The 25,448-nt window shown below is 32.2% G+C and overlaps 4 protein-coding genes and 1 long non-coding RNA gene across 6 annotated transcripts; 3 read left to right on the plus strand and 2 right to left on the minus strand.

The window, feature by feature from the left end:
* Positions 1 to 1,804: 1,804 nt before the first annotated feature.
* LOC117205948 lies at positions 1,805 to 7,003 on the minus strand. Its single transcript, XM_033444820.1, has 7 exons — positions 6,866 to 7,003; positions 6,294 to 6,501; positions 5,530 to 5,787; positions 4,685 to 5,048; positions 4,021 to 4,250; positions 3,402 to 3,725; positions 1,805 to 2,416 (listed from the first exon to the last, which is right to left on the minus strand). Exons 1-7 carry the CDS (start codon positions 6,964 to 6,966, stop codon positions 2,033 to 2,035), a joined length of 1,869 nt encoding a protein of 622 aa, XP_033300711.1. The 5' UTR covers positions 6,967 to 7,003; the 3' UTR covers positions 1,805 to 2,032.
* Positions 7,004 to 7,331: 328 nt separating this feature from the next.
* On the plus strand, positions 7,332 to 8,346 carry LOC117205954. The gene is made up of 3 exons (XR_004487323.1): positions 7,332 to 7,594; positions 7,745 to 8,108; positions 8,197 to 8,346. It is a non-coding gene; the product is annotated as an uncharacterized LOC117205954 (long non-coding RNA).
* Positions 8,347 to 11,880: 3,534 nt separating this feature from the next.
* LOC117208128 (CDGSH iron-sulfur domain-containing protein 3, mitochondrial) lies at positions 11,881 to 12,654 on the plus strand. Its single transcript, XM_033449018.1, has 2 exons — positions 11,881 to 12,006; positions 12,260 to 12,654. The coding sequence occupies exons 1-2, from the start codon at positions 11,944 to 11,946 to the stop codon at positions 12,611 to 12,613; spliced, it is 417 nt and encodes a 138-aa protein (XP_033304909.1). The 5' UTR covers positions 11,881 to 11,943; the 3' UTR covers positions 12,614 to 12,654.
* Positions 12,655 to 13,403: 749 nt separating this feature from the next.
* Positions 13,404 to 18,065, plus strand: LOC117208068 (kinesin-like protein KIF23). The gene is made up of 15 exons (XM_033448913.1): positions 13,404 to 13,715; positions 13,895 to 14,464; positions 14,550 to 14,720; positions 14,794 to 14,992; positions 15,054 to 15,192; positions 15,255 to 15,454; positions 15,533 to 15,637; positions 15,719 to 15,804; positions 15,881 to 16,011; positions 16,082 to 16,185; positions 16,243 to 16,347; positions 16,433 to 16,579; positions 16,875 to 17,144; positions 17,218 to 17,457; positions 17,529 to 18,065. The coding sequence occupies exons 1-15, from the start codon at positions 13,705 to 13,707 to the stop codon at positions 17,712 to 17,714; spliced, it is 2,664 nt and encodes an 887-aa protein (XP_033304804.1). The 5' UTR covers positions 13,404 to 13,704; the 3' UTR covers positions 17,715 to 18,065.
* Positions 18,066 to 18,094: 29 nt separating this feature from the next.
* On the minus strand, positions 18,095 to 24,994 carry LOC117208087 (phosphatidylinositol 5-phosphate 4-kinase type-2 alpha). 2 transcript variants are annotated; one of them, XM_033448941.1, is made up of 9 exons: positions 24,623 to 24,994; positions 23,693 to 23,790; positions 23,136 to 23,246; positions 22,116 to 22,304; positions 21,475 to 21,613; positions 21,084 to 21,383; positions 20,834 to 21,009; positions 20,615 to 20,757; positions 18,095 to 20,550 (listed from the first exon to the last, which is right to left on the minus strand). In XM_033448941.1, exons 1-9 carry the CDS (start codon positions 24,758 to 24,760, stop codon positions 20,363 to 20,365), a joined length of 1,482 nt encoding a protein of 493 aa, XP_033304832.1. In that variant the 5' UTR covers positions 24,761 to 24,994; the 3' UTR covers positions 18,095 to 20,362. The 2 variants fall into 2 exon arrangements, with proteins under 2 accessions (XP_033304832.1, XP_033304841.1); XM_033448950.1 differs by lacking the exon at positions 22,116 to 22,304 and having other exon boundaries at positions 24,623 to 24,986.
* Between the last annotated feature and the right edge of the window lie 454 nt (positions 24,995 to 25,448).

Genomic DNA, 25,448 nt, shown 5'->3' on the forward strand with positions numbered 1-25,448 from the left:
CCAGGAAACCAAGTTCAAAAACGTATCTTCGTTTTCGAGGAAATTGAATTTGCACATGTCGAGTTACCCAGCAAGTTTTCAAACTCGCTCTTCTCGTAAACGAGATCCGGAAGTAAAAGATTTCCCACACTTTCAATTTACTTAATACATGCCCTTCGTTAATTGCAAACGTATGAAAATAAAAATACATTCTAATTGAAGATTACACGAAACGAATATGACAATACCGATTTTTCTTGATTTACTTTTACGTCACTTAATCACTGAAAAGGAATGTTTTAAGATGGAACAATCGAAGTTGGGAGTAATCTGATAAATTGGAAGATAAAAATCTTTCAAAAACAGCTGACAAATCCACACTGCTGCTTTGTATAAGACGAAAAATATTAATTTAATTTACCGCGCTCGATTAATATAAATCTGCGTAATTAATATTTTTTCAATGATCAAAAGAGCGACAGAGACGCGCATTTAATCGCAGAATTAAACGAAAAGATATACCTTGTACCTATAATTGATTAACATGTCGAATCTTTAAATTGCTCTTCTAAGAGGACAAAAAATACCACCTATCATTTTTCATCTGTGATCTTCAATCTTCTTAATCTTATCAACAAAGACATCAAATTCTACCAATAGAATGTACAAATGATTAATTTAGGTACTCAAAGAAACAATTAAAATCTCGCTCATGTCGCTCGCACAACCTCCAAAACAGCGGCACGTAAGAAGAATGATTTGCAATGTTAATGCACGCGGGAGAAGCTCAAGTACGAAAAATCCCTGGCAAGTTTATCCTCTCGTAGGGTTCTCGTGAGAATCGCGTAAAATTTTCATCTTCGAGCCAACGGATCGTTCGTGTACTATGGAAGCGCGCAGCTGTTCCCATAAAAATTGAAAACGCCATGACTCGAGCGCGTGGCTTTCGGCCGTAAAGCGGCGAACGCACGCGCCAACTCCTGCGTTAAAGATAAAAAAGAAAAAACAAGATAGAGAAGAGATTATTGCACAGACAGAATTAATCTTCGCGTAACGTTTGATCGCTGTTTCGCGCTGCGTAAATCGTGCAAGTGTTTCGATTAAAGGAAAGAGGAAGCGAAAGGAAGGAAGAAGGAAGGAACACGCGGAAGCCATCTGTTCATCTGCTGCGTTGCCCGATTAATTCAATTACTTAATCGGACGACGAAGATTTTCGATTCGGAAAGCCTCGTGAATTATTCACCAGCTCGTCCGCGAAGGTAATATCGAAATCATGGAACACTATGAATAATTGGAGAGTGGCGGTGAACTCTCTGGCTAAAACAATAATTTGTTTCAGTTATTCGCTATGCTGTAGCTTCTTTCCATTGCTGTTTTAACCTGGTGAACCAGGATTAAGAAACAACTATCCTTCCTTTCAAGCGTTATACGTAGCCGCGTAATGGTTACCCTATTTGCATATTGCGCGGATACAGACGCGCTATCGCGTATAATAATTTCTTTGCAGCTATCATGTTCGGTTAGTACGAAATTTATTCCATGATCGTTTGCAACATTTTACTCCGCGATTTCATTACAGAGTTTTAAAGTATCACAGCTTTGATAATGATAAACGATTATGTTTTTACTTTGGAACAGTTCTACGAATTGAAATGGCAAAAATGATCGACCGAGCGGAAGCAAGTTTGAAACTTCAATATGTAAAAGCGAACAGAGATGGTTCCTGTGAACTTCGCTACAATCTTGACCAAAAAGTAAAGAAGAATTCTTTTTTTACTCGCACTAGAGTGGAATCTGAGATTGTACAAAAAATATAAAAACTCGATCAAATATCAAGTAACAAGATTTAATCTTCTCCCTGATGAATTGCTTTCATAATATTTAATCTATAAAATTACTTTTACGTGATAAAAATCAGCGTCACGCGTTTCCTGCGTACGATACATATCGTTCTGTATTTTAGCAGCAAGCTGTAAGTTTAAACGCGATAGTACAAGAAACGTTCGCATATTTCTTAATATTCTATAATACGTTAATTTGTAAAGTTGTTCGATCAGTCGACATTCTCAGCGATATTAAAATCTTGTAGAGTCTCTTTCGATTCTTCTTGACTCTTCGAATCTCGTTGACTGTTATCTTCTTCTTCCCTGTCATTCTCGGATCCCGCACTTTTGATCGATTCCGAACATTTATCCTGGAACGTCAGGTCAAAGTCGTCCGGAAATTGATCGCGATAGGCGGTGAAGTCCTCCTGTTTGCAATAGTTGGTGAAAAAGATCAAATATTCCATCTCCTGCTCGGTTGGCTTCGGCGGGGGTGGTATCGATTTCAACCTTTGAGTTTTTGGTGTCGATCGCCGCATTGCAGGCCGCCTTTTTATCGGAGGCGGCTCTATAGCGCGTTGCAGAGACGCCAGCAATCGCTGCATAAGCTCAAACTATAACAGACAAATTCACATTTGACATTTTAAACGCGCGAAACCATCAAAGTATATTTCAATTACCTCTAGCATAAGCGGGCCGCGGATATTTACGTAGATTTTTAGAGATATAACTAAAGAAGTGCAAAGACAATGTAAGAGATGTAATCTGGAAGTCGTCCAAGGCCGAAAGGCACGGACTAAAATAAATAAATAAAGATAATAAAATAAACTAAAGAAGCGAAATTTAAGCAACGATTCGTCTCACCTATTCAGTACTAATAACCAGTTTTATACTTTAAATAATTTGTACAATTTTATATACAGGGTGGTTGGTTACTGGTGGTACAAGCGTGAAAAAAGAAGTCGAAAATATAGAATAAAAATTTTTTTTTAATTTTTCCATCGAGACAACGATCTACAGTGAGATCCGTTATAACGTACCGCACGCGTACCGAGCGAAAATTCAAAGTGGATTTTCTCGAAAACAAAGCCTCAAACGAAAAATGTTTATTGTATATTTTCGACTTCTTTTTTCGCGTAGAATCGCCCCCTTTCCGCTTGTACCACCAGTTACCAACCACCCTGTATACGTTTTGTACGCTTAAATTTCCTATAAGCGAATAATCGCATTTTTAAGTTTCCCACAGATACATGTTCGCACGTTCAGACTTCCAACGAGTGTATTTCTGCCCTTTTAAATTTTCCATGAACGCGTCTTCGCAACTTTAGGTTTCTCATAAATGCATCCTTGCGCCCTTAAATATCACATAAGCGCATCTTTGCCCTTTTAAATTTCCCATAAATGCATTTTTGTAACTTTGAGTTTCTCGCAAATATGTCTTTCCACTATTAAATTTCCCCTTAAGCGTGCCTTTGTCTTTTGAAACTTTCCACGAGTTCTTTTGTGCATTATCTCCATAAATGCATAAACATCCGCAGTTTATGCCATGATGCATTCAGAAAGCGGGGAATGGAGAATTATAATTCTGAGTTATCTGACCTTTTTGGCAGCTTCCTCTGTCTCCTTCATAGCCCTCAGCTCCTGCTTGAAGCCTTCCTTCTCGCAAGCTTGGACCACTTCCGGTGGTAGAGTATCCAGCTTCAAATTCAACTCCTCGTGCGTCTTCTCGATCCATTTCATCATGGAGAAACTGTCCAGGTTCGCATCGTTCGGCGCCACGCAGCTTTCATACGTGTCCTCGACGAATACTTGAAGACGGAGCACTTCCTCGGAACAAACGGAATCGCGGAACAGCGTTTCTAGAAGCTCGTTCGCGTAACTTTCCAATTCCGCGGCTCTAGCTTCGAGTTTGCGAATGGTATCCTGAATTTATCATCGTAAGTATGTGTGCCATGATTCTTAAAATTGATTCACTTGTAATTATTTTATTTTCTTTATTTCTGGTATTTTGTATTTTGTATTTATAATTCTCAACCCATTAAAAGCCAACGTTTCATTGACGCGATTCTTTTCAATTAACTTGCGTTATATTTTCGTACGATGTGGCTATATGAAGGAGAACTCTAAAGATTCTAAAGAAGAAGAAATGTTTGTAAGTTTACAACAGTATGATAAACTATCGATTGGCCTTTAACGAGTTGATTAATCGAATTCTTACTCGTAGCTCGTTGATTGTGTTGGTTATTTCCGTAACTTCTGCCTGGATCTGTTCTTCAGCGGACTGAATCGTCACCATCAATTCAGACATCGGCTTTGCCAGAGACTCCAAGTGAATCAACGCGTTCAGATTTTGCGTTTCTATCGCTCTGAACACGTAGATCAGTTCAAATGGGTCTTCGAAGTATATATTTGTCGGACCTGCCTTGTTAACGTCTTGCTCGAACAAGTCTAAAAATACGAAGCAATAATTTTCAGCATTTCGATGCGAAGAATACAAATATTCTAACGATTTGTCCGCTAAATATTATATTGTTTGTTAAATATTACTACTAAATCCTTCTCACTACAAAATTGCAATTAACGATTGGGATATTTTACACATCTTTGCATATTCTGTCGCATTTTTCCATATTGTCGTTTAGGATTGTCTACAATTGTACAAACGTCCGCGATCTAGTCAAAGCTGAGAAACGTTCTTGAAGATTATTCCAAGACTCCTTTCGCAACGATGAACGAAAAATAAGTCTCGAAGAGGAAAAGGCAAGTTTAAAGGTATGAAATAATTAATAAAACCTCCATGCAAGACATTAACGAAATATCTTCTAACATAGAATCTTTTCCAAGGTAAAGAAAACATGCAAATGTAGAACAACACGAATTACCTATGAGAACGTCAAGCGAAGCAACTTCGTCGACCATTCTGTATCGACCGAATAAATCATCAGCTCTGTGAAGGATGCTTTCTCCAGAATCAGTGCGATGAATCCAGTCGTGTTCCGCCCGCCAAGCGAGAGGAGACACCTGATAGAGGAATCTTTGACACATCTTCACTGTCCTCCAGCTCTCCTCCCAATGATACACGTCCAGTCTGACCTTACCGTACTCTGCGGAAAGCTTGTTCCTCGTGTCTGTGATCTGCCTAGTCTTCTTTATCTCGTTTTCAGCCAACTGTAGAATCTTCATGCTCTCCTCGTGATCCTTCGAAAGGAACTCCTCGAAACCGCTCACGTATCGACGATATCGTCGCTGGTAGGATAGATGAAGCATATAGTATTGATGAGGAATAGATACTAGAGATTTGGATGAAAAAATAATTATTAGAAATTTAAACGAAGACTGAGATATTGGGAGGAATTTGCCATTTTTCCTATTTAATCTTTCAATGTTGATTGAATTGAGGAAACGAGATTATAATATATAAAATATATATCTGTCTATAATTTAGCGCTATGTTTAGAGACTTTATATTCTAGCTAAGGAAATAAGTAAGAATAAAGAGGGAAACAATTGTTTTATTGTCAGGAAATAAGTCATCATTCTTTAAATTGCTGGAAAAAATAAATTAACAATGCATATCCTATTTGTAATATTCTAAACATTCTAATACAAGAATTTGGTACGTATCAATATGAGATTTATCGTAGAAACATTATTTTGGTACCTATTATCTTTTTTTCTTGTTATATATTAATAACAAATTTATGGTTTTAGATTTACAAAGACAGACCTTGATCTCATCGAGTCGTTTCTGCTCCTCGACGAACTGTTGGTCTATACGAATACAATCATCCATTTCTTGTCCAGCTAGCAACCGAACCTTTAAAATCTCACGAGTGTCTTCCACATAGTTGCGCACAGAAAATTTTTCCCTGACCAGCCCTCCACCCAATTCCGAGAAATACTGAGGATCTACGTCGGTCATGGCTATAGCCTCTTCCAAATCTTTGTGTTTCTTCGCCTCTAGAGCCTCGATGTCCACGTCCACCTTGCAACATAATCGTACAACTCGTATCAAGTAAGGAAATTTCTCTGAAATCGAATAATCAAAGTTCAATCAGTAATTAAACGTTGACAGGCTTAAAAATCTTCATAATAAATTGATTAAATTTACTTGCGATTTTAAATTTTCTAATTTTAAACTTATTATTAATTTTATAAATTTCTATAATTTAGAGTATTTTTCTTCCTAACCATAGTAAACATTTAGATTGAATTCTACAACAAATCATAGAAATATTTATACTCTCGCAAATATTGAGTACGAACGATTAATACCTTTTAATATATTCTGCAATGTACATTGATAGGAATGTATGGTGTAATAATTGAGTCTCTGATTGGTATATCGTTTATCGCAAAATAGCAAATATTCGCAATACAAGTAAGTGGACATTTTTTTAAACAAATTGCCGAATTCAATAATTGTAAGAGTGTAATTCCCTGTATAGTCCGCACGTATTAAGATCACACATCAAAATTGTAATTCCTTACACGAAGTCTCCGTAGAAGATCGTGCGAGTCTTTGGCTTTGAAGACATCCATTCTTCGTTCTTTATCTGTGGTACGTTTTTTCGCCTTCCAATATTGAAAATAAGAGAACATGAGCGAACAAGGAGGATAGACGAATGGAGATTGCTCCTCCAGGACATTTCTAGCTTCTCCCAAGTGTTCATGGCCCTTGGTAAAATAGTTCTGTGATCTAAAAAGTACAGATTTCAATGATCCTAATTTAAAAGATCACTCTGCATAATAACTATACCGCGAACACGCATAGAATGCACATAATAAGCAAAATATCTAAAATAATGTACTCGCTACGTCATACAATAGATAAAATAAATTTTTAATCACGTTCCATTTTTTCAATTATGTGTGTATAAAGCATAAAATTGCACAAACGTTACCAATACATTTATTTTTTAATAAATTAATTCAAAAGTACTTTCACATACAATATTCGATGCATTATTAAATCTTCTGTGCAAGACACCCTGTATGAAGATTTAAAAATTCTCCAAATATAAAGCTGTAAAGTGTTTATCATTTCACAGGGGCGCTCTTACCTGAAGAAGCCTTTCTGAGACTTCCTGGTGGACGCTGATTTCCTTCGGGTCTTCTGGCTGATCTGGCGCCGTCTAGAAGATGTCGACGTTGGATCGGTCATGTCTCCCGTAATTCAGCTCAGCGTGCTTTATTCAAACTGTCAGCTTTTCACCTGGCCGGCCGTTCACCTGCGTCGCTGTAGAAAAAACTCCGCTTTTCATCTGATCGCAACGGTCAAAGGCAAGCGCCAACAGAGATGGCTCGCGTTTGCATAAAACTTTCCTCTTCTCAAATGTCTCAAGAAGAATTGAAACACTGAAGAATCTACCAAAGAACAAGATTATCGAGGAGCTTTTTTAATTAGTAGAATTAAATCATTCGCCTCTTCCTAGTGCAATTTTCCTATTTTTTATTTTCACTGTTTCGTCGATCTACGTTTTATTTTTGTCTGTTTCTTAAGAAATTTCTATTGCGAATTTTGTTCTGTTCATTTGAGAAGAAAGAGAACTCGGTGTTGCAATTTTATCGTTGATTTAATTAATATGAAAGAATATGGGATTGGTGAAAGAAACATTGTATTGATTATTTCGCTTGAACAGGTGCAGGAATAACATAGAACATAAATGAATCGACAATGACAATTTCACGGATGTATCGAAAATGCAAGTTGAAATGCAAAATAATCTTCTATTATCGAACTACGCTAAAGCTGAAGATTCTCGAGATACACTTGAGAGCAAACTTAATTGGTAAGGAATTATAATTGATTTGATCGTGAATTATTAATCGATAATTGATAAGGATACTTCAGTCATTACACGCAATTTAAAAACTCAAATTAAATAATGCAAATATTGTATAATATATTTAATATATTAATACTTTTGTCAATTTTTCAGATACTCATGAGTTTCGAAATTTCTGCTAAAATTCCTCTGAGAGCATCGACGAAGGAAGTGTACATTTAAAAAAGACAAGTTTATCACGAGGAATAAAGGAACGCATTCTATTCGTCAAAGTGTCTTTTCATGGACCGCTTAAATCTTCTCATATCTAAAATCTTCAAAGTATCACATACCAGACATGGGAATTGATCACTATAACACTGTGTATAATAATTCTTCCAAAAAAGCAACTATATAAAAGAATATAATCCTATATAACAATTTCTGTCTTCTAAGACAATGTTTATATCCTTCTATGTATAGAATTCTTGCCAAGGCAACAAGTTCCCAACAAGAGATATAACGTTAAGGCATCAAAGTAAATATGTAATCTGATCTTGCTCTGTACAGTCTGTTATAATGTTATAAACGTAACAGCATGTTCTATAGAAATGAATAAATTGCAGATTCCTATCTCTGTCTGAGAGGCAGTGTTGAAATGGAACAAGGAATCGGATGCATCCTCCAGCGATCCAGTGAAAAGTTGATCCCTTAAAGATCCGGGCACGCCCGGGAGCAACGAGCTCCGATTCAAAGCTTAAAAAAGCTACTTACTTTCTAAAACAAAAGCTCGAATCTCCCGTCTTTTCCAGCGATAAAACTGCTATCCATGAAAAAAATGAGAAAAAAATGAGAAAGAGTTCGATAACCTGACAGCAACCTCCTCTTTAGCAAATGTCACCAAGCTGTCATCAAGACGACGTTTCGTGGATAAGCGGTTGCCAAGTGGAATTGTTTGGCATGCGCGTTGTATTTCGAAAAGTATCATTGTCGTAAGAGATGTAAGATAGTTGGTTAAAACTTTGACTAAACCTTTTTCTTATGAACTAACCATTTGGCTTCGAATAACGAGTATGACTCGTCATATTAATATGCTACATATCGTATATAAACATAATGACAATAATTATTTATAGAGCCACGGATATTTATACAGATTCATATCTTTACATGTATAATTTAAAAAGTGTATTGTAAATATTTTATATATCTTTGCGTATTATGCACGATTTGTGTATTTTTTAAACTTAACATTTCCCACAAATGTGTACAAATCGAAAAACACTTTATAATATACTGTACATACAAAGCAAATGACGATGAGCTAATTATACTTCATACGTCGATTAAGTCACGTAAAACATGTCAATTAAATCGAAGGATTAATTCACTACAGCCCGTGCCACAGTCAGTGACAAAATTTGTATTTATTTTCTTTTTTCTTCTTCTTTGCGTATGTTTATACTTCAAAACATGTGACGACTCTAATTGGCGTTTCTAATGTTTGAAACGATGCAAAATATATCAGGCGATAATCTCTCATGATGTTATAAGACAAGGGATTAGTTAAAAAGATTTAAAGGACGGTAGAGATTGTTCTTAATGCATTTAGGGTTGTGTATGTCTGATATACATAAGTGTACATATGCTAGCTATAAAAAGTATTTATTGTAAGATTGTATTTATTGTAGCATTTACAGGCTAATTAATTAGATCTAAGTATATCAATTTTCATATCACGTCATATCATTCAGTGATACTTCCATATTACTGTAACAATTTGATACTATTTGATACTATAAACATGAAATTGAGAATCTGATTAAAAACAATAGTTCTATTGGGAACTAAGGGTATGCGCAAGTACCTTTTATAATCACTGTATTTCGTGTCTGTAGGATTAATTTTAAATTGATATGTATATAAGATTCCTTTATATCTGCATATAAGGTTATACGTTTATAAGATATATTATGCAAATCGTGCATTGTGCATGCCTAATTGTACGACCATTCTAAAAATGATTAATTATAGAAGTGTAATTGTAAGTACATTCCATTATACAGATATAGATAAGTTAAATGTATAGATAAGATAGCATACTATAACAGAACGTAAGCTAATGATAAAATGTTTTGAGTTAAGTAATTAGTAAGATAAGAGCTTGGAATATTAAATATAAATATGATATAAACCGAAAAGCGAAAATTAAAAACAATACTAAAAAAAATATAAACGTAGTTTCTCAGAATTATTGCCTAAATTTTATTTATAAAAATTATTATCTAATTTATAGATTCATATTAGGCAAGCCTAATTTAATTCATATACATATGTACGGTCAGTAGGTTTGTTAAGAATTTGAACTTTGTATACGCGTTTTGAAGTTCAAATGCTATATAAAAAGACAATTGCGGATTCACTTAAATGGAGTAAACAAAACAGTGAAACGGAGAAGTAATTAAAATGGCGAAACAGCAGAAATTAATGCTTCCAATTAGGCTTTTTTTTGGAAAAGATAGAACGAACTGGAACTAATCGCTATTGCTGTCCTTGTCGTACACTGTCGCCCTCTTTCTCTAACACCTGCACAGTGCGCATATATCTGTCCTTGTCACACAGTGGCGCCCTCTCTGTCTAACACAGGGTACATCTCTATCCTGCTCGCACAATATCATCCTCTTTGTCCAATATATGTCGAATGCATATATTGTCTTTCCTTGTCATACCGTGTTGCTCTCTGTGTCTATCGCAGGGTACGTCTCTATCCTGATCGCACACTACCGCCCTCTTCGTCCAACACAAGATATGTATTTATCCTTGTCACACAGTAGTGCGGTCCTTGTCTAGTATCTCTTGCGATACCTCCTTGCACGTTCTATATTCCTGTTACTTTTTCGTGTTTTTAACCAGATTCGATAGATGGCAGCACTTGGGTAGTCGTAGACAAGGAACGCATTACTATGCAACAAGGACAGACTGTTGCCATGTGAAAAACAAGGAACGCATTAGTGTGCGACAAGGACAGATAGGTATACAAATATTGTATTTTCACATGTATCAGTTATTTTTAGCTAGAATTGTATAAATCATTGATCTATCAGAACATTATAAAACGCGCAACGTCATTTAATTAAGTTATCCTAATACGAATAGTCGAATTTCAGAATTTATATAATTTATGTAACTTGTACATTAATTAAAAGCTTTGAAGAAACGTTTAATTAAAGTTAATCAACTGTTTATTCATTCAATTTAATAATCATTCGCATAGCCAGCGACATTAGAAATCCCAATCCTATAACGAGAAAGAAGAACGTAAAAGACGATAAGAACAAGTTGAGAGACTTTAAAACGAAGTTCTGAAACGGGAAAGTGGAAAAATCAGCCAGCTCACAATTAAATCACTTGTTTATTAGAGATATTCTTGGAAATTACGTCATATTCTCGGAATCGCGAAAAATCTATGAAAAAGACGTCCTATTCCAGAATTCGCAAAAATTCTTAGAAGTAACGTCACCATTCTGAGAAGTTTTAAATGTTAACATTTTTGTTAACATGTAAAAATTTTTATTCTATATTTTCGACTTCTTTTTTCGCGTAGAATCACCCCCTTTCTGCCTGTATCACCAGTTACCAACCACGCTGTATATACGCAACGAGCGTAATCATCTTGTCTACAGTTGTTGTCGAAATAAAGAGTACATTATAACCTGTTACCTCAGCGTTATAATTAATTCAACTACTTCTATTATCTTAAACGAAATACGGGACCGATCAGTTTCGTGGCGACGATTGTAAAATCGTAACAGGAATTTATGAACGGTCGACAAAACACTATTAATTATATCCGAAACTGTTTCAGGTAAAAGTTGAAAGTCGGCATGTTTTCATATTAGAATATAATATATAATCATGAAATAATATAAAATACAATAATTAAATACTTGATATTCTATGACTTGGAGCGAAAAATATATTACTATATCTACATATACTATTACGTTCCTTATCTATTATGACAGAACCTCTTTGATCGTAAATTGACCGTTATGAAGCAGGCTCATGCTTATAAGTACCGCATGGTAGAAGTGAAAAGGAAATTATTGATCAAGCTGATTATGCTTGATACTATACTAAATCTATTCAGAATTAGTCCTCTTACAGATACAAAATACAACTATCAATTTCTCTCTCTTCTCTGGTGCAATTTTCCACCTCAATTTGAACTGTTCTCACTCTGACGCAACGCATAACTGCCATGCGCAAACGACTATTGCAGAGGCCTCTAGCCGAATACGAGCAGATTGCACTGACATCTATGAGAATTGACAAAGACAGAACTACAGTGTATCGAATATCACGTTTTAATTATGCATTTAACTTTAAAGAAAATTTCATTTTTTGTTAATTCAAATATTTTGAAATACCAAAATGTAAGTTAAAAGTGAATGAAATTGCAATGAAATTTCAAATATCGTAATATAGTTTTTATATTTTTATTTGTTTATATTTATAATAGCCTAACTTCTTAACCTATTTTAGAATTACCATCCCTTACAATAAAATAAGTTATTAAATTATATCGAGAACAAAAAGGAGAAGTTGTTGAATCGAGGTTATTAATGTTTTAATACAATTTCAAGCTGTCTTCTTCTTCCTAATATATGAATGCTAACTATATTTCAGGTTAGATGTTATTGTAAAAAAGTGGAATATGATATGAAAATTCCTAGAAACCCATTGAAAGAGGTCTATAGTGCAAATCACCAAACTATTAATGGTGCTATATACGATAATAAACCTTTTAAATATAAGTGCATAGCTGGTAAAATATATGTATGGTGCTTATGTGGTAAAAGTAGTACACAACCATTCTGCGATGGCACGCATAGGAATCAATTTCTTCAAATCAAGCAGAAGCCTATACGTTTTACAGTTGAAGAAACCAAAGATTATTGGCTGTGTAATTGCAAACAAACATCAAATCGGCCATTCTGTGATGGTACACATCTAAGAGAAGATATTCAAGCAAAGAAATAGTATACATGTACATAACAATAAATCAGTTTTTATTGAAAATGCCTTTTGCTTGATATAATTTTAGTTATAAAAGATATAATACCCCACTTCATTAAATTTTGGGATAAGTTCCACTCTTTCTTTCGTAAGATCCTAATACAATCAACAGAACGATCAATTATCAGAAAATCAATCGACAAAAAATTTGGAAAACAAAAATAGAAATCTGTTGCGACCTCTCAACTAGTTGGCGATCAGTTAAATTGTAAATGTTCGATTGGAGTCACGTACCTTGCATGACATTAACGTTTAAGGTGGAGGGTTGATTAAAGAGTTCTAGTAAGATTGTGATTCTGAATGTTTATTTTGAAAAGTTCTTTTTTAAAGTGTCTTGTGTGATATGTAATATGATCTAAATGTGTCTTTCTCTTGAAGCGTCTGATGCTTATATTCTAGGTGTCAGTCTAGGGGGTGTGTTTTCATCAATGTCTTTTTGAGAGGTGGGGAACTATATCTGTCCAATCATGTAACTGTCGAAATGTTGTGAGCGTCTCGCAAGTGGTGCGCTTATATTTATTTCAACATATGAACCACGATCATACAAACAAGTCTCAACATTTACTACGGAAGACCGTCCGGGGATTGTGACTAGACGTAAGAAATCAACATAAAAAACAACAACTTCTCTGTTTTTGTCTAACATTCATAGCATGTCACGCATGCGCAGAATGAAAAACGTGTTCCCTTCTTTCGCCTGTTCCCTGATTTTTCACAACTCCATTCTCAGATAGCTTGCCCTAAACTTCGGTATATGAGTGTCGGGACCTGTTTATACGATAGTGCTACGGACAATTCATAAAAGGTTTACATCTAACAGAGAGTATCCTCTCTGCTCTTAATATAATTTTCAACGTTTCTTTCGTTAAATAGAAACTCGCCATAAGTGATCTAGAGGCTTACTTCAGTTCATAGATGTTCGAATTTTTAACTTATTAAATGTAACGACTTTTATAACAAATAGAAAATAATAGAGATAATCTATCTATATAAGGTTCTTAAACAATTGTATGAGATAATTTTTATTAGTCTTGTACTTGATAATTGGTTCTACCATGAAATCTGTGTAAGTTTATATTTTATTTTATTTTTATGATAATAACGATATTTATTTTACAACTTTCCATATTATTATATCATATTATTATATTTTTCCATATTATTATATTTTTTTATAAATTAAACTACTTATTTAGAATAAATAATAGTAACGTCTAATCAGTAATTCTTATTCACTTCCATTAGGAATTCAAAACCACTTGTTGCAATACGAAAGCACGGAAACCGACCGAAATGTGATAACGACGCAATTAAGGAACCTGTTAAAGTCTTCTGTCGCATAAGGCCAATGGTTCATCCCAATGATGAATCTTGTATAAAAATTATTTCTGACACAAGCTTCGTTATTACACCTTCAGAATCACTGACAAATGGTCGTAATGTAAATAAAGCTATTCAAACGTCTTTTAGTCACATTTTTGGTCCAAACTCTTCTCAAGGAGAAGTATTTGATATAGTAGCATTGCCACTTATTCGAAATCTTATTAATGGTAAAAATAGTTTACTCTTCACATATGGAGTAACTGGAAGTGGCAAAACTTATACTATGTCTGGTAATCTGCATGATGCAGGCATCATGCCTCGTAGTTTAGATGTTATTTTTAATAGCATAGCAAACTATCAAACAAAAAAATTTGTCTTTAAACCTGATAAACTAAATGGCTTTGATATACAAAGTGAAGTTGATGCGCTATTGGATAGGCAGAATGAACTTCAAAAACTTGTTGCTTCTTACAATGGAAAAGCTTTTAGACAGTAAGGTTTTTTTTTAAATTTTTTGAGATTAAGTATTTTCTACCATGTTTATGTAAAATTTTAATGTTTTATATATTATTCAAAGATTTAAAGGAGATGGTAACAACGATAACAATGAAAATGTCTTAAATTTAAGTAATGAATCAGAAATATTAGATGTTGATGAAGATAATGCATACTCAGTTTTTGTAACGTACATAGAAGTCTATAATAATAGTGTATATGATTTATTGGAAGAAAATGATGGAAAAACTAAGTGAGTATACATTTTAAAAATGTAGTCGATATTTTATGGAATTTATTAAAAAAAAAATTCTGAAACAATTTAGAACTTTGCAAAATAAAATTATTCGTGAAGATGGAAATAGAAATATGTATGTTCATGGATGTACAGAAGTAGAAGTAAAGAGTTCGGAAGAAGCATTTGAAATATTCCAACGTGGGCAATGTAAAAGACATATTGCACATACTAATCTTAATACAGAATCAAGCAGATCTCACAGTGTTTTTACTATAAGACTTGTCCAGGTAAAGTAATCTAATTATACTGTATAACTGTATTATACCTACAATGTTAATATCTTACCAGGCACCATTAGATAAGGAAGGTGAACAAATTGTTCAAAATAAACGAGTGATTTGTGTTAGCCAATTGTCTTTAGTAGATTTGGCAGGAAGTGAGCGTACAAACCGTTCAAAAAACACTGGACAAAGACTTAGAGAAGCAGGTAATTTATCAAAATATATCATTGCTCTTTTATGTTTATGTGACTTATATTTGTTAAAATAGGAAATATAAATAATTCGTTAATGACACTACGCACTTGCTTGGAAATACTACGTGAAAATCAAACTCAAGGTACAAATAAAATAGTCCCTTATAGAGATTCTAAAATAACACAGTTGTTTAAGAATTACTTTGATGGCGAGGGAAATGTTAGAATGATCACTTGTGTGAATCCTAGTACTAACGATTATGATGAAACTATTGTAAGTATTTATGTTTTGGAGGCAAGTAATGTTTGGAATATAAATTCGATATAATAAAATTTTTCTTTTTCTATATAGCAAGTCTTAAAGTTTGCTGAAGTTAGTCAAGAAGTACAAATTACAAATTCCACAACTTCAAAATTAGATTTAGGATACATACCTGGTAGAAGACAAGCTAATAAAGTAAGGAAAAAATACATATATATATTAATATATTAAAATAATTTTTGTACATATTTAGTTATTGACATTACTTTTTGATAGATATTTAAAGAAGCAAGAAACAGATTAGAAAATGCTGGTAATCCAGCTGCTGCTGATTTGGAAGTTGATTTGGGTTTAGTATACAGGTAAATTATTAAATTAATGACTAAATCAAACACTATTAATAATAAAAATTTTGTTATGTGATACATTTTTTTCCAGTCTTGGAGGGTCATTCCCAGAAATGGAAATAACAAGTCCACATAATGACGAAATAATTACTACACTTATACGTTTCTTAGAATTGCGTATTCAGAAGCGGAATATTTTACAAGAAGACCTGAAACAGAAACGTAATTTTTTAACGTATTGATTGAAAAACATATTTTCCGAAAATTTATATCAAATTTGTTCATTTTTTAGAAACGAATTTTAGAAACATGATAGTAAAAATCGAACGGGAAAATGTATCTTTAAAAATTGAAAACTCTACATTGAAAGCATCAAATGATCAACGGCAAAAGAAGGTAAGTCTTTATAGCAATAATTATAACAGTTAAATCTTCAGCATACAATTTTTTCAGATCTCTGCTTTGGAAGCTCATATTTGTAAAACAGAAGCTCAAATTGATACTCTACTATCCAGATTAAATAATGCAAACGATATAATCAGGCATATGAAACAAGATGTAACTCTTTATTTTATATTAATCTATCTACATTTCTTTTTGTCAAATAAAAAATTCTTCTAACAATCAAACAAAACCTTTGCAGTTACAGAACAAGAGTATGTTACTGAATCAACGTGCAATAGATAAGCAGAGGGTAAAAGAAAAATATAATAGTAAAATTCAAGCAGAAACTGATAAAATGAGTAAAGAACTGGAAAGCAAACTTCGTCGGCAACGTGAACTTCTTCAGGTATATTGTATTAATTGTACATACTTTATACAGGGTGGTTGGTAACTGGTGGTACAAGCGGAAAGGGGGTGATTCTACGCGAAAAAAGAAGTCGAAAATATAGAATAAAAATTTTTCGTTTGAGGCTTTGTTTTCGAGAAAATCGTACGTTATAACGGATCTCACTGTAGATCCTTGTCTCGATGAAAAAATTAAAAAAAAAAAAAATTTTTTTTATTCTATATTTTCGACTTCTTTTTTCGCGTAGAATCACCCTGTATAATTACTAATTTATCTAAATCTCTCATTTCTTTAGAATCAAATGAAAGAAAAGGAAGATAAGCTGAAATTAGTGAAACAAATATTAATAAGCGATGATGAGATGACTAAAAATGATAGACCAGAATCCAAGGAAACAATTCAAGTACAGAACGATGTTGAAATGCCGATAACATCGAAAATTACTACAACTGTTCCAAACACTGTCTCGGAATCTATACTTATTACAACTACACCAAAAACTACTACAAAAACTGTTTCTACGATTAAATTTGAAGATTGCAATGATACCCGACCAAGTAGAAACGTAAATATAATAATTGTTATGATTTTAAGTTATATATTAAAAATAAAATTATATTACCTTTAATCATTTGTAGGATAGAATTCCAGTAGTGAATCCGCGCTATAGACGGTCACAAAGTGCAGATAGATGGCTTGATCATCGACCTCCTGGATTAGTTCCGGTTGGTACTATCCTTCAACCAGTAATTCGAAATAAACGAATAAGCGTCAAGCAACTGACAGATCCGAAAGATATAACAAATAAAGCATCCAGATACTGTCTTGTTGCTCAAGAACAAGACACAGATGGTGAACTTGAAACTAAATTATACAAAGTTTGTATTATTAATGTTTTCAAAATATAGATATATTTAGATAGAATAATGATACAATTCTTGGATGATAGGGAGACATATTACCAACTAGTGGAGGAGGTGCACAAGTAGTATTTAATGATATGGAGCATTTAAAACAAGTTTCACCTATTGCAAGAAGGAAACGAAGCGGTTATTTGAGCCCAGGAGAGAATTCCACTTCTCAAAAAGATTACTGTGGTTCAGAACAAAATAACTCAAAGAAACTCCGTATATAGTTTATTAAGGAAGTTCTTGACGTGTTATTGGTTTAATCTTGAAACATGATAGACCCCATAACAAAAAAGTTAAATATATACAAAGCATATATAAAAACCAAAGACGCGAAGAAATTAAATTTTCTTCAATTTTAGATGCAATAACTAAAGTACAAATTAATTTTAAGTATATAATTACCTAGTATATTTTTGTTTCATTTGATGATAAAATATGTATCATTCGTTAGTAATTTACTTTATACATAAAAAATAATTGTTTTTAGTTTAAACTATGTAATCATATTATTACAACCAATATCTTTTATTATCTAGAGCGTATTATAAAATAAAATTCAACATTCTCTTTCCTAATATTTTTTTATTTATAATTCCTTATTGTGTTAAATGTCCATTTATTTCCCGTGGCTTATACAATACAGACTCTGTGAATAATACAAATGTTAGGATAACAGAAGCCTGGATATATACTGCCAACAGTAAAATAGTGAATATATACATCGTTTCTACATGGTGCGAATTGCGAAAATCTAAATTGAAAAATGAACAAAATCTTTCTTGCAATTTAATTAAGCAAACTGTTTATAAATCTATATGTTTCAAAGTCTATAATAGACTAAAGTTGTTGCATATAAACTTTAAATTCTTTCGAGATTTGTAAGTCAATGAATATATAATAATAGAAAAAAAGAAATATACGTTTGAAAGATTTGTTACTATGTAACAGTAAATCGTAGTTGACAAAACAATTTATATTTTCTCTTACAGAATCTATAACATTACAGAAATTGAGCGTCTTTTTATAACTGTAATAACTGTTTTTTTATAATACACCTTTGTTGGCAATATGCATTTTCATTTACTTTTGTGGTTTTTCCAATGTACTGGCAATGTATAAAATCATATAAAGTATCAAGACTAGATGAATACCTTAATTAGTAAAGTAATTAGTCGTTATATTATGATCAGTTTTAACAAATTATAAAAAATTGATTATTACAATAGATTATTTAAAGGTAGAGTATCATGCAACGATACATTCTCCTTTTTGTTTTTGCATGATGTAATGATATAAGGTCTTAAAATATAATTAATAACAAGCAATTTTTTAATATAAAGTTTATCGAATAAAAAAATGAAGCTGCATTAAATTATCTTGCATTAAAATTATTAAGCGAGATCTTGTGCTACTAATTACGCCGAAGCTTGACGCATTATGAATCGAATGCTACAAAGGAACATATCACTTCATATGCTGTTCAAAACTGAACACATTTTCAACAAATTGATTCTAAATAATTTTTACATAAAAGAGGAAATAAAACAAACATACTTTGATTAAATAGTTTTCTTTATAAATATTATAAATTAGCATTCCATTCGCAATGCGCCAAAAAAACATATTTCATACTTCTTTACTTAATTTCTCTAATAGAATCATCGGCTAAGTTTGAGCACTTTACAAATTAAAGGAGACATATATCGCGCATAATACGTACAGTTCTTCTTGTTCCCTGTAAATGTAACTTCACAAACTAAACGAATCGATGGTCTTAACACCAATTCGCGGTAACTGAAATGATCAAAGAGGTGACATTTACAGACTTTAACATTTACTAATAATTTTTTTAAAGTTTCAAGCTCTTACACTATAGTACCTTCTGCGCATATAATATATTACTTCTCTCCTCTTTTTTTAGACCTACCAAAAACGAAAGTTCTCGCTGTAAAAGCCATTACGTTATACCTCGAATATTTAAACATTCCAGACAACACCACAGACACTAGATCAGAAGCATTATAATTCGTCTTGACGAAATTGAGAGACTCTTTACGATAAATGTAGGCTTCCTTCGTGAAACACTTAATCGTGTCCCTATAATTCTGATTATCATATGTAACATCAACATTAATTTTAATATTTTCCAATAAACTAATATTACATATCATTTACTGTCAAATGACGGTAATTAACGCAGCTTTTATAGCACATTATGTGTACCAAAAACAATATACAATACACACTTCTGTTAGCATTATTTATATATCAATAATTCATACAACGAAATAATAGACATTAAACAAGTATGCGTAAAGACTATTTCTTTGAGTATAATATTGAGTATCACCTCACAAAATAAAAATAATCTACAATAAACTTTTCTAACAGAATTTTTATGTGTTCCTGATTGTACACATAATGTACGAAAAACTAATGTAAGTCTCACGTTTTGAAAATATACATAAAATGAAAGAAAAATAAAGAACACAAGAAAACTACAGTATTTGACAATTGTCTTTATAGAAAAATTGTAATTAAATACTGAGAAAATATGTCACTGGTTATAAAAACTACTAAAATATTCCCTGGAAAAAATTTGTTGATAGATCTTCTAAGAGTTTGTAATCCACGAAATTGCGTTATGCTTCTAACTCCATTGTAAATGTTATAAGGAATACTGAAATATGTAATCAACGGTACTGACCAAATAACAGTACATACCAAATAAAGATCTTTATGGTCAAACATCAAAGTGCGAGGAACGAATGTTCGACGCACTTAACATAAACGCAGTAAAAAACGATAGTGTCATCACGACTTTCGAACAAGCGGTCCAAATTTACAAGCTTAACAACAACGAACAACGAGCTTATTCTATAGCTTTGCTCATGAACTCTATAAATCGCTTGCCGTATTGTTCCGGATCACAGGTGGATATACCATCGACATTAGCACCATACTTCACTGTTTTAGCTGCCTTTGCTGCCTGCTTACGCACACCATAATGAGTTAGCACATCTATTATGGCTAAAAAATAAATTTCCTTTGTAGGTGCACCTGAAATAAAACAAAATTTGGATGTTAATTTAAATATTTATGTGTTAATTGTAAGCAATATTACCTTCTTTACTAGGAATCGCATAAATATCTAATTCAGGAATTATGGCATCTTCATATTGTAAACTCGTGTCGCGCAACAACGTGGCATGTGGTGATTCAGGAGGCGTTGCCATACCTGCAACACCGCTCCAACTCCATAGACGGCTAATAAAAATGTTACGTTACAAATTTCGAAAGTAAAATTCTATGAAACATTTCACTACATCGTAAAAATGCATACTCTCCCATTGGGCCTCGTGAATCAAGCCCACTTCCAGATTCACTATCATCCTCTTCTTCATGATTATCTTCTTCCTCCTCTCTTTCTGCACGTTCTCTGTTTTCTTGTTCAGCCCGCGCACAATCGTGCAGTCCAAGTAATAGAGAATAATCCATCAAATGCAATTTTGTTAAAAACTATAATAATCAATTTGTCAATAAATATAAAATGTACAATTACATAAATACAATAAATAAGAAATGAAACTCACGTCGACATCAGCGGTTAACGTCTCTATAAGTTTAGCTTTTGCCTCTTCGCCGATATAAATTTTCGTTCCCTCTTTAACAAAATCATTATCTTTATAAGTAGGCAAATCTTTTTCCTTTTCTTTGTCAGATGCTTCACGATCTACTGTCGAGCCTTTTAGATCGAATTTTTTATGAGTAGTTAAATGATTTGAAAATACATTTCTTATGGCAACGACATAATGTTCAACTCCATCTACTGTCAAACGATACATGCCAAGATATTGGGGTAACAAAGTTTTTCCGTGCCTTTCTACAATATACTAATATATACAGAAGGAAAATTGTTAGTTTTATTTAAAAAAAAGCAAATATATATAATAGTTTACATGTATAAATAACAATTCTACATACTGGATGATAGTGTTTTAGAAACGAATACATTCTTTCTACCTCTTCCTTTGTGAGGGTTTTGATAATAAACAGTTTATCATAAGACTGGTAAAATTTTGCACCACTTTTTCCAGATGAGTCCTCTAATATTGGTTGTGATCTGGAAATGATAAAAACAATATTAATATTAGTTTAGCACAATGGTATAATAAATTATTTATTTCCAGCAATAAAAACGTTTTTCTTTTTCTGAATTTCTGAAACACTATTAGTATACCTCTACCACATATATTAGCATGCATTTAAAAAAAAACAATGGTTATTAAGCATAATAACTAACCAATAATGATACTGTTATTCACATACTATACTATTACAACTAAAATGATCAATATATACATAAATATAATATATCCAATAAATACATAAACTAAACTAAATGAAGATAAATTCATGCTTTAACACTAACTCTAATTCTTCTAATGCTCTACAAACATTTAATTATGAATATATAGTCTAAGTACGGTAATATAATACTAGAAAAGAATTGTGTACAATCAACTGTGTTCCTTTGAGCTGATTTCTTATATTTAATGAAAGTCTCATAAAAACGTGTTAGCCACAAGCAACACGCACAAAGTGAAAAATCAAGTCTGGCTAACCTCAGACGCTTTGGTTTAAAACTGTAGGAACGTAGTGGTTTATTTAGGACTGGAATTTGCGAAAGAACAGGAGAAGGAGAAAAAGTTATTGAAGGAGCAGTAGCACAATGCTGAACCAATTTATGAGTCTTCCCATTCCTAGTCAAATTCCAATGCCTCTCTGATAGGGAAGGATTAAATGCCCGACATCTAGTATCAAAATTCTTGTATTACAATTTACTATCAACAATCCTTATGTATTACATTTAAATGAAAAGTAATACTTTCTGTTTGTAAAGAAATGAAGGAAATTTATTGTTTCCATGTATAGTTATACACATTTATGTAACTGCAATATAGTACACTAAATTTTATATACTGAAATATGTTAGTAACAATAACATTATGTTGCCTGTTAATGCATTCTCTTTCTTTTTCGTTATAGTTGAATTTATGCTGAAATTAAAAATATTTCTTTTCCTTATTTCTTTAAATTTATATTTGATATAATATGATAGATGTATCTCAAAATGATATAATTATTTCTACAAAATGTAATATTGTAACAAAATATGTTTCTTATGATATTTCAATACAAAATTAATTTCAAATATCATGATAAAACTTTTAATTGCAATGATTTGCGTATGAGTCATTGGGTGGATTATCTTCCTTCAAGGTTGTATCAAGTAAAGCCCCTAAATCTGCAATACTCTATAAATAAGTGAATGTGCTGTATAGGAAAATAAGTAAAGAAATATTTACCAAGTTATAATAATACATACAGATACTTTATATGTGTATTACAGTTATAATAACATATGCAGAAAGCAGTCACAGAATAAAACATATCTTTGACATGCAGTGCAATAAACTAAGATTAAAATTAAAAAAAAAAATTATGCTTTACTTCTTATTCATATAGTACATCTTAAACAAGTACTGCATATTATAATTACTTTAATAATATTTTTCAATTATTTTCTGAAATGAACTTAATGTATTTGAGAAATATGATTTACAAAATAAATCATTTTTTACCTTGTCATTGATTCCTTATAGTCCAAATCATCTATACCAAATCTTTCCCGTAAATTTCTGAATACCAACGGACAGTATTCTTTAAACTTAAAGTGCGAGGGCATATTTTCCCTAAAACAAAAAGTTGAATATATGAGTAACTTTCTGCTTGGAAGGTATAAATTTTTAACATATATAACATACAGATTTCATATATATAGGTTCCATATATATCTACTAGTAATACAAACATTTTTTAAGTTAAGGAGTAAAGCTATGAATATCTTTATCATTAACTATAATTTCAGATCAGGAGGACCTTCATTCATTCTATTATTAAAAGCAGTGACCAACCTAGCAATTCAGTATTTAGCGATATATTTAGAATAGGCCACCTCAGAGAGTTACTTGCTTTACATTTACATTAATAAATTCTTCCTAATATCAAACAGAGCATTACCCTTATGACTCAACTCACTATTAACTACGTTTAAGTTCAAAATTTTTCCTTTAACGTTTGTCATTTCCTTTAATATTGAATTAACACATATTTTGGCATATAATGTAATACAACTTACTTGTTAAAAAGATGGTTATCCACCTTTAACTTGCTATAAGCTCTGAAATCGTCTGGCAGGAGCACTACTGGTATATTAACATGACTAAGCTCATTTATCTGTAATACGTGTATGTTACATGTAACATTTATGTAAACATAATTTCCTAAGTAAGTTGTTATTATGAACACTACTGCAAAAGTTACTATAAAAGATTATATACAAAAAATACAAATTACATCAAGACATGTATTTATATATTTATTGAACAAATTTATCACATAATTTTTACATATTGGGATTATATATTTGTGTACATAGATGTCATCATCCACAAATGTGAATATGGAAATAATTGTATATATTGTATAATTGTATATATGGAAACAATTATAATTGCACATTTATACTACTATTTATTGAACTCAAAAGAACAACTACATATTAAAATGGAAACAAACTGATTCAATTATATAATTAAGTAATTTTTTAAGCTTCAGCTTTTTCAAATGTATAATACTTTTTAATAAACTAAATTTTTATTTCATATACAAATAAACATGCGGTAACTATAGGAAACATAACATGATTTTAAATTTAGATAAAATTACAATGTTGTATCAAAAAATTTACTATAGTGATATAAATCCTTCATTACTCCTGATTACTAATAAAAAGATTTCATAAAATCTTATAATCGCAAATATAAAACCCGACAACACTTTGCAAATATATAGTACAATAGAAAAATAGCGCAGCACGCGTTTCAAATACATATTTTCTTAACTTCCAAGAATATTATAGGAGAAAATTACATTAATGTAAAACGTGACGTAGAATAACGCAGCGTTTTTCATAAATTTCCGATTCTATCCAGCTTGAAGAGAGTGAAAGAAGAAAATGGCATTTCGATGACGTACGACGCTGTCACGCAGTTATGTTAATACTCACCGTATGATTGACACCCCACATAAAAACACTAAGAAGAGGTTCGTTTGCACGGAACAGCTTAACCTTTTGATGTTTAACTCGAAAATGTTTCTTTTTGAGCTTGCTAAGCCCACTGGACATTTGTGGTGCACTAGACATGTTTCTCGTGCTGGTGCTTCCTATTGAATATTTCTAATAAACACCCCCGTTTATACACTCAACGAAGAGTTTAAAACAAACTCCTTACACTGCTGTCATTGCGAAATGCCTGATACGGCAACACTAAACGCGGAAAAAAGTCGCAAGCTCGATACAATATTCGCGGAGAGGTTCCAAGTGTACCCTACCGCGGTTGATTAGCGACTGAGCTCCTTTTAAAAATGGCGTGGACGACAGAGTGCTACCTGCAACTTGCAACAGCTATAGAAACTCTGCGGATATGCAAGTTGTGCCTTGGCACAGTTTCCAATTGTGGTAAACGAGAAATTTTATGGATTTCCTGCGTTACAATAATGCCAAATTATTAGAACAAGTATTAATCAAATTTTATTTGACTCTTAACAAAATTTGAATTTCTGAAGTAGCTTTAATTATCGTGTAGATTACAGATCATTGTATCATAAGGAATTAAACGATGATTGTTACTCTTACTGTTTTTTTCACTTTTTTAAGTAATATATTTCTTGCTAATTGTAATGAATCATATAGAAAAATTATACCATATAACCTATTGTAGTGTAAAATTAAGAAATGACGTCGACAAAATCTTATTTTGTCTTTTTCTGTTTAAACATAAAATATTTTCTCTTATTAAGAGACAAATGTGAGTTTTTATATAAATTATATT

Source organism: Bombus bifarius, unplaced genomic scaffold (assembly GCF_011952205.1).
Source record: "Bombus bifarius isolate JDL3187 unplaced genomic scaffold, Bbif_JDL3187 scf7180000007966, whole genome shotgun sequence".
NCBI lineage: Eukaryota > Metazoa > Arthropoda > Insecta > Hymenoptera > Apidae > Bombus > Bombus bifarius.

Excerpts from the sequence above, each read along its gene's own strand:
- LOC117205948 (XM_033444820.1), bottom strand. The coding sequence starts at position 6,966 with ATGACCGATCCAACGTCGACATCTTCTAGACGGCGCCAGATCAGCCAG. Across the intron at positions 5,788-6,293 it reads ATCTTCTACGGAGACTTCGT|GTGGACGTGGACATCGAGGC; the intron begins GTAAGGAATTAC and ends TTATGTTGCAAG. Across the intron at positions 2,417-3,401 it reads CAGAGGAAGCTGCCAAAAAG|TTTGAGCTTATGCAGCGATT; the intron begins GTCAGATAACTC and ends TGTCTGTTATAG.
- LOC117208128 (XM_033449018.1), top strand. The coding sequence starts at position 11,944 with ATGCATTTAACTTTAAAGAAAATTTCATTTTTTGTTAATTCAAATATT. Across the intron at positions 12,007-12,259 it reads ATATTTTGAAATACCAAAAT|GTTAGATGTTATTGTAAAAA; the intron begins GTAAGTTAAAAG and ends ACTATATTTCAG.
- LOC117208068 (XM_033448913.1), top strand. Across the intron at positions 14,465-14,549 it reads AATGGAAAAGCTTTTAGACA|ATTTAAAGGAGATGGTAACA; the intron begins GTAAGGTTTTTT and ends TATTATTCAAAG. Across the intron at positions 14,993-15,053 it reads TTACTATAAGACTTGTCCAG|GCACCATTAGATAAGGAAGG; the intron begins GTAAAGTAATCT and ends ATATCTTACCAG.
- LOC117208087 (XM_033448941.1), bottom strand. The coding sequence starts at position 24,760 with ATGTCTAGTGCACCACAAATGTCCAGTGGGCTTAGCAAGCTCAAAAAG. Across the intron at positions 22,305-23,135 it reads TATAAGGAATCAATGACAAG|ATGTCGGGCATTTAATCCTT; the intron begins GTAAAAAATGAT and ends TTTTGATACTAG. Across the intron at positions 21,010-21,083 it reads CGTTAACCGCTGATGTCGAC|TTTTTAACAAAATTGCATTT; the intron begins GTGAGTTTCATT and ends TGATTATTATAG.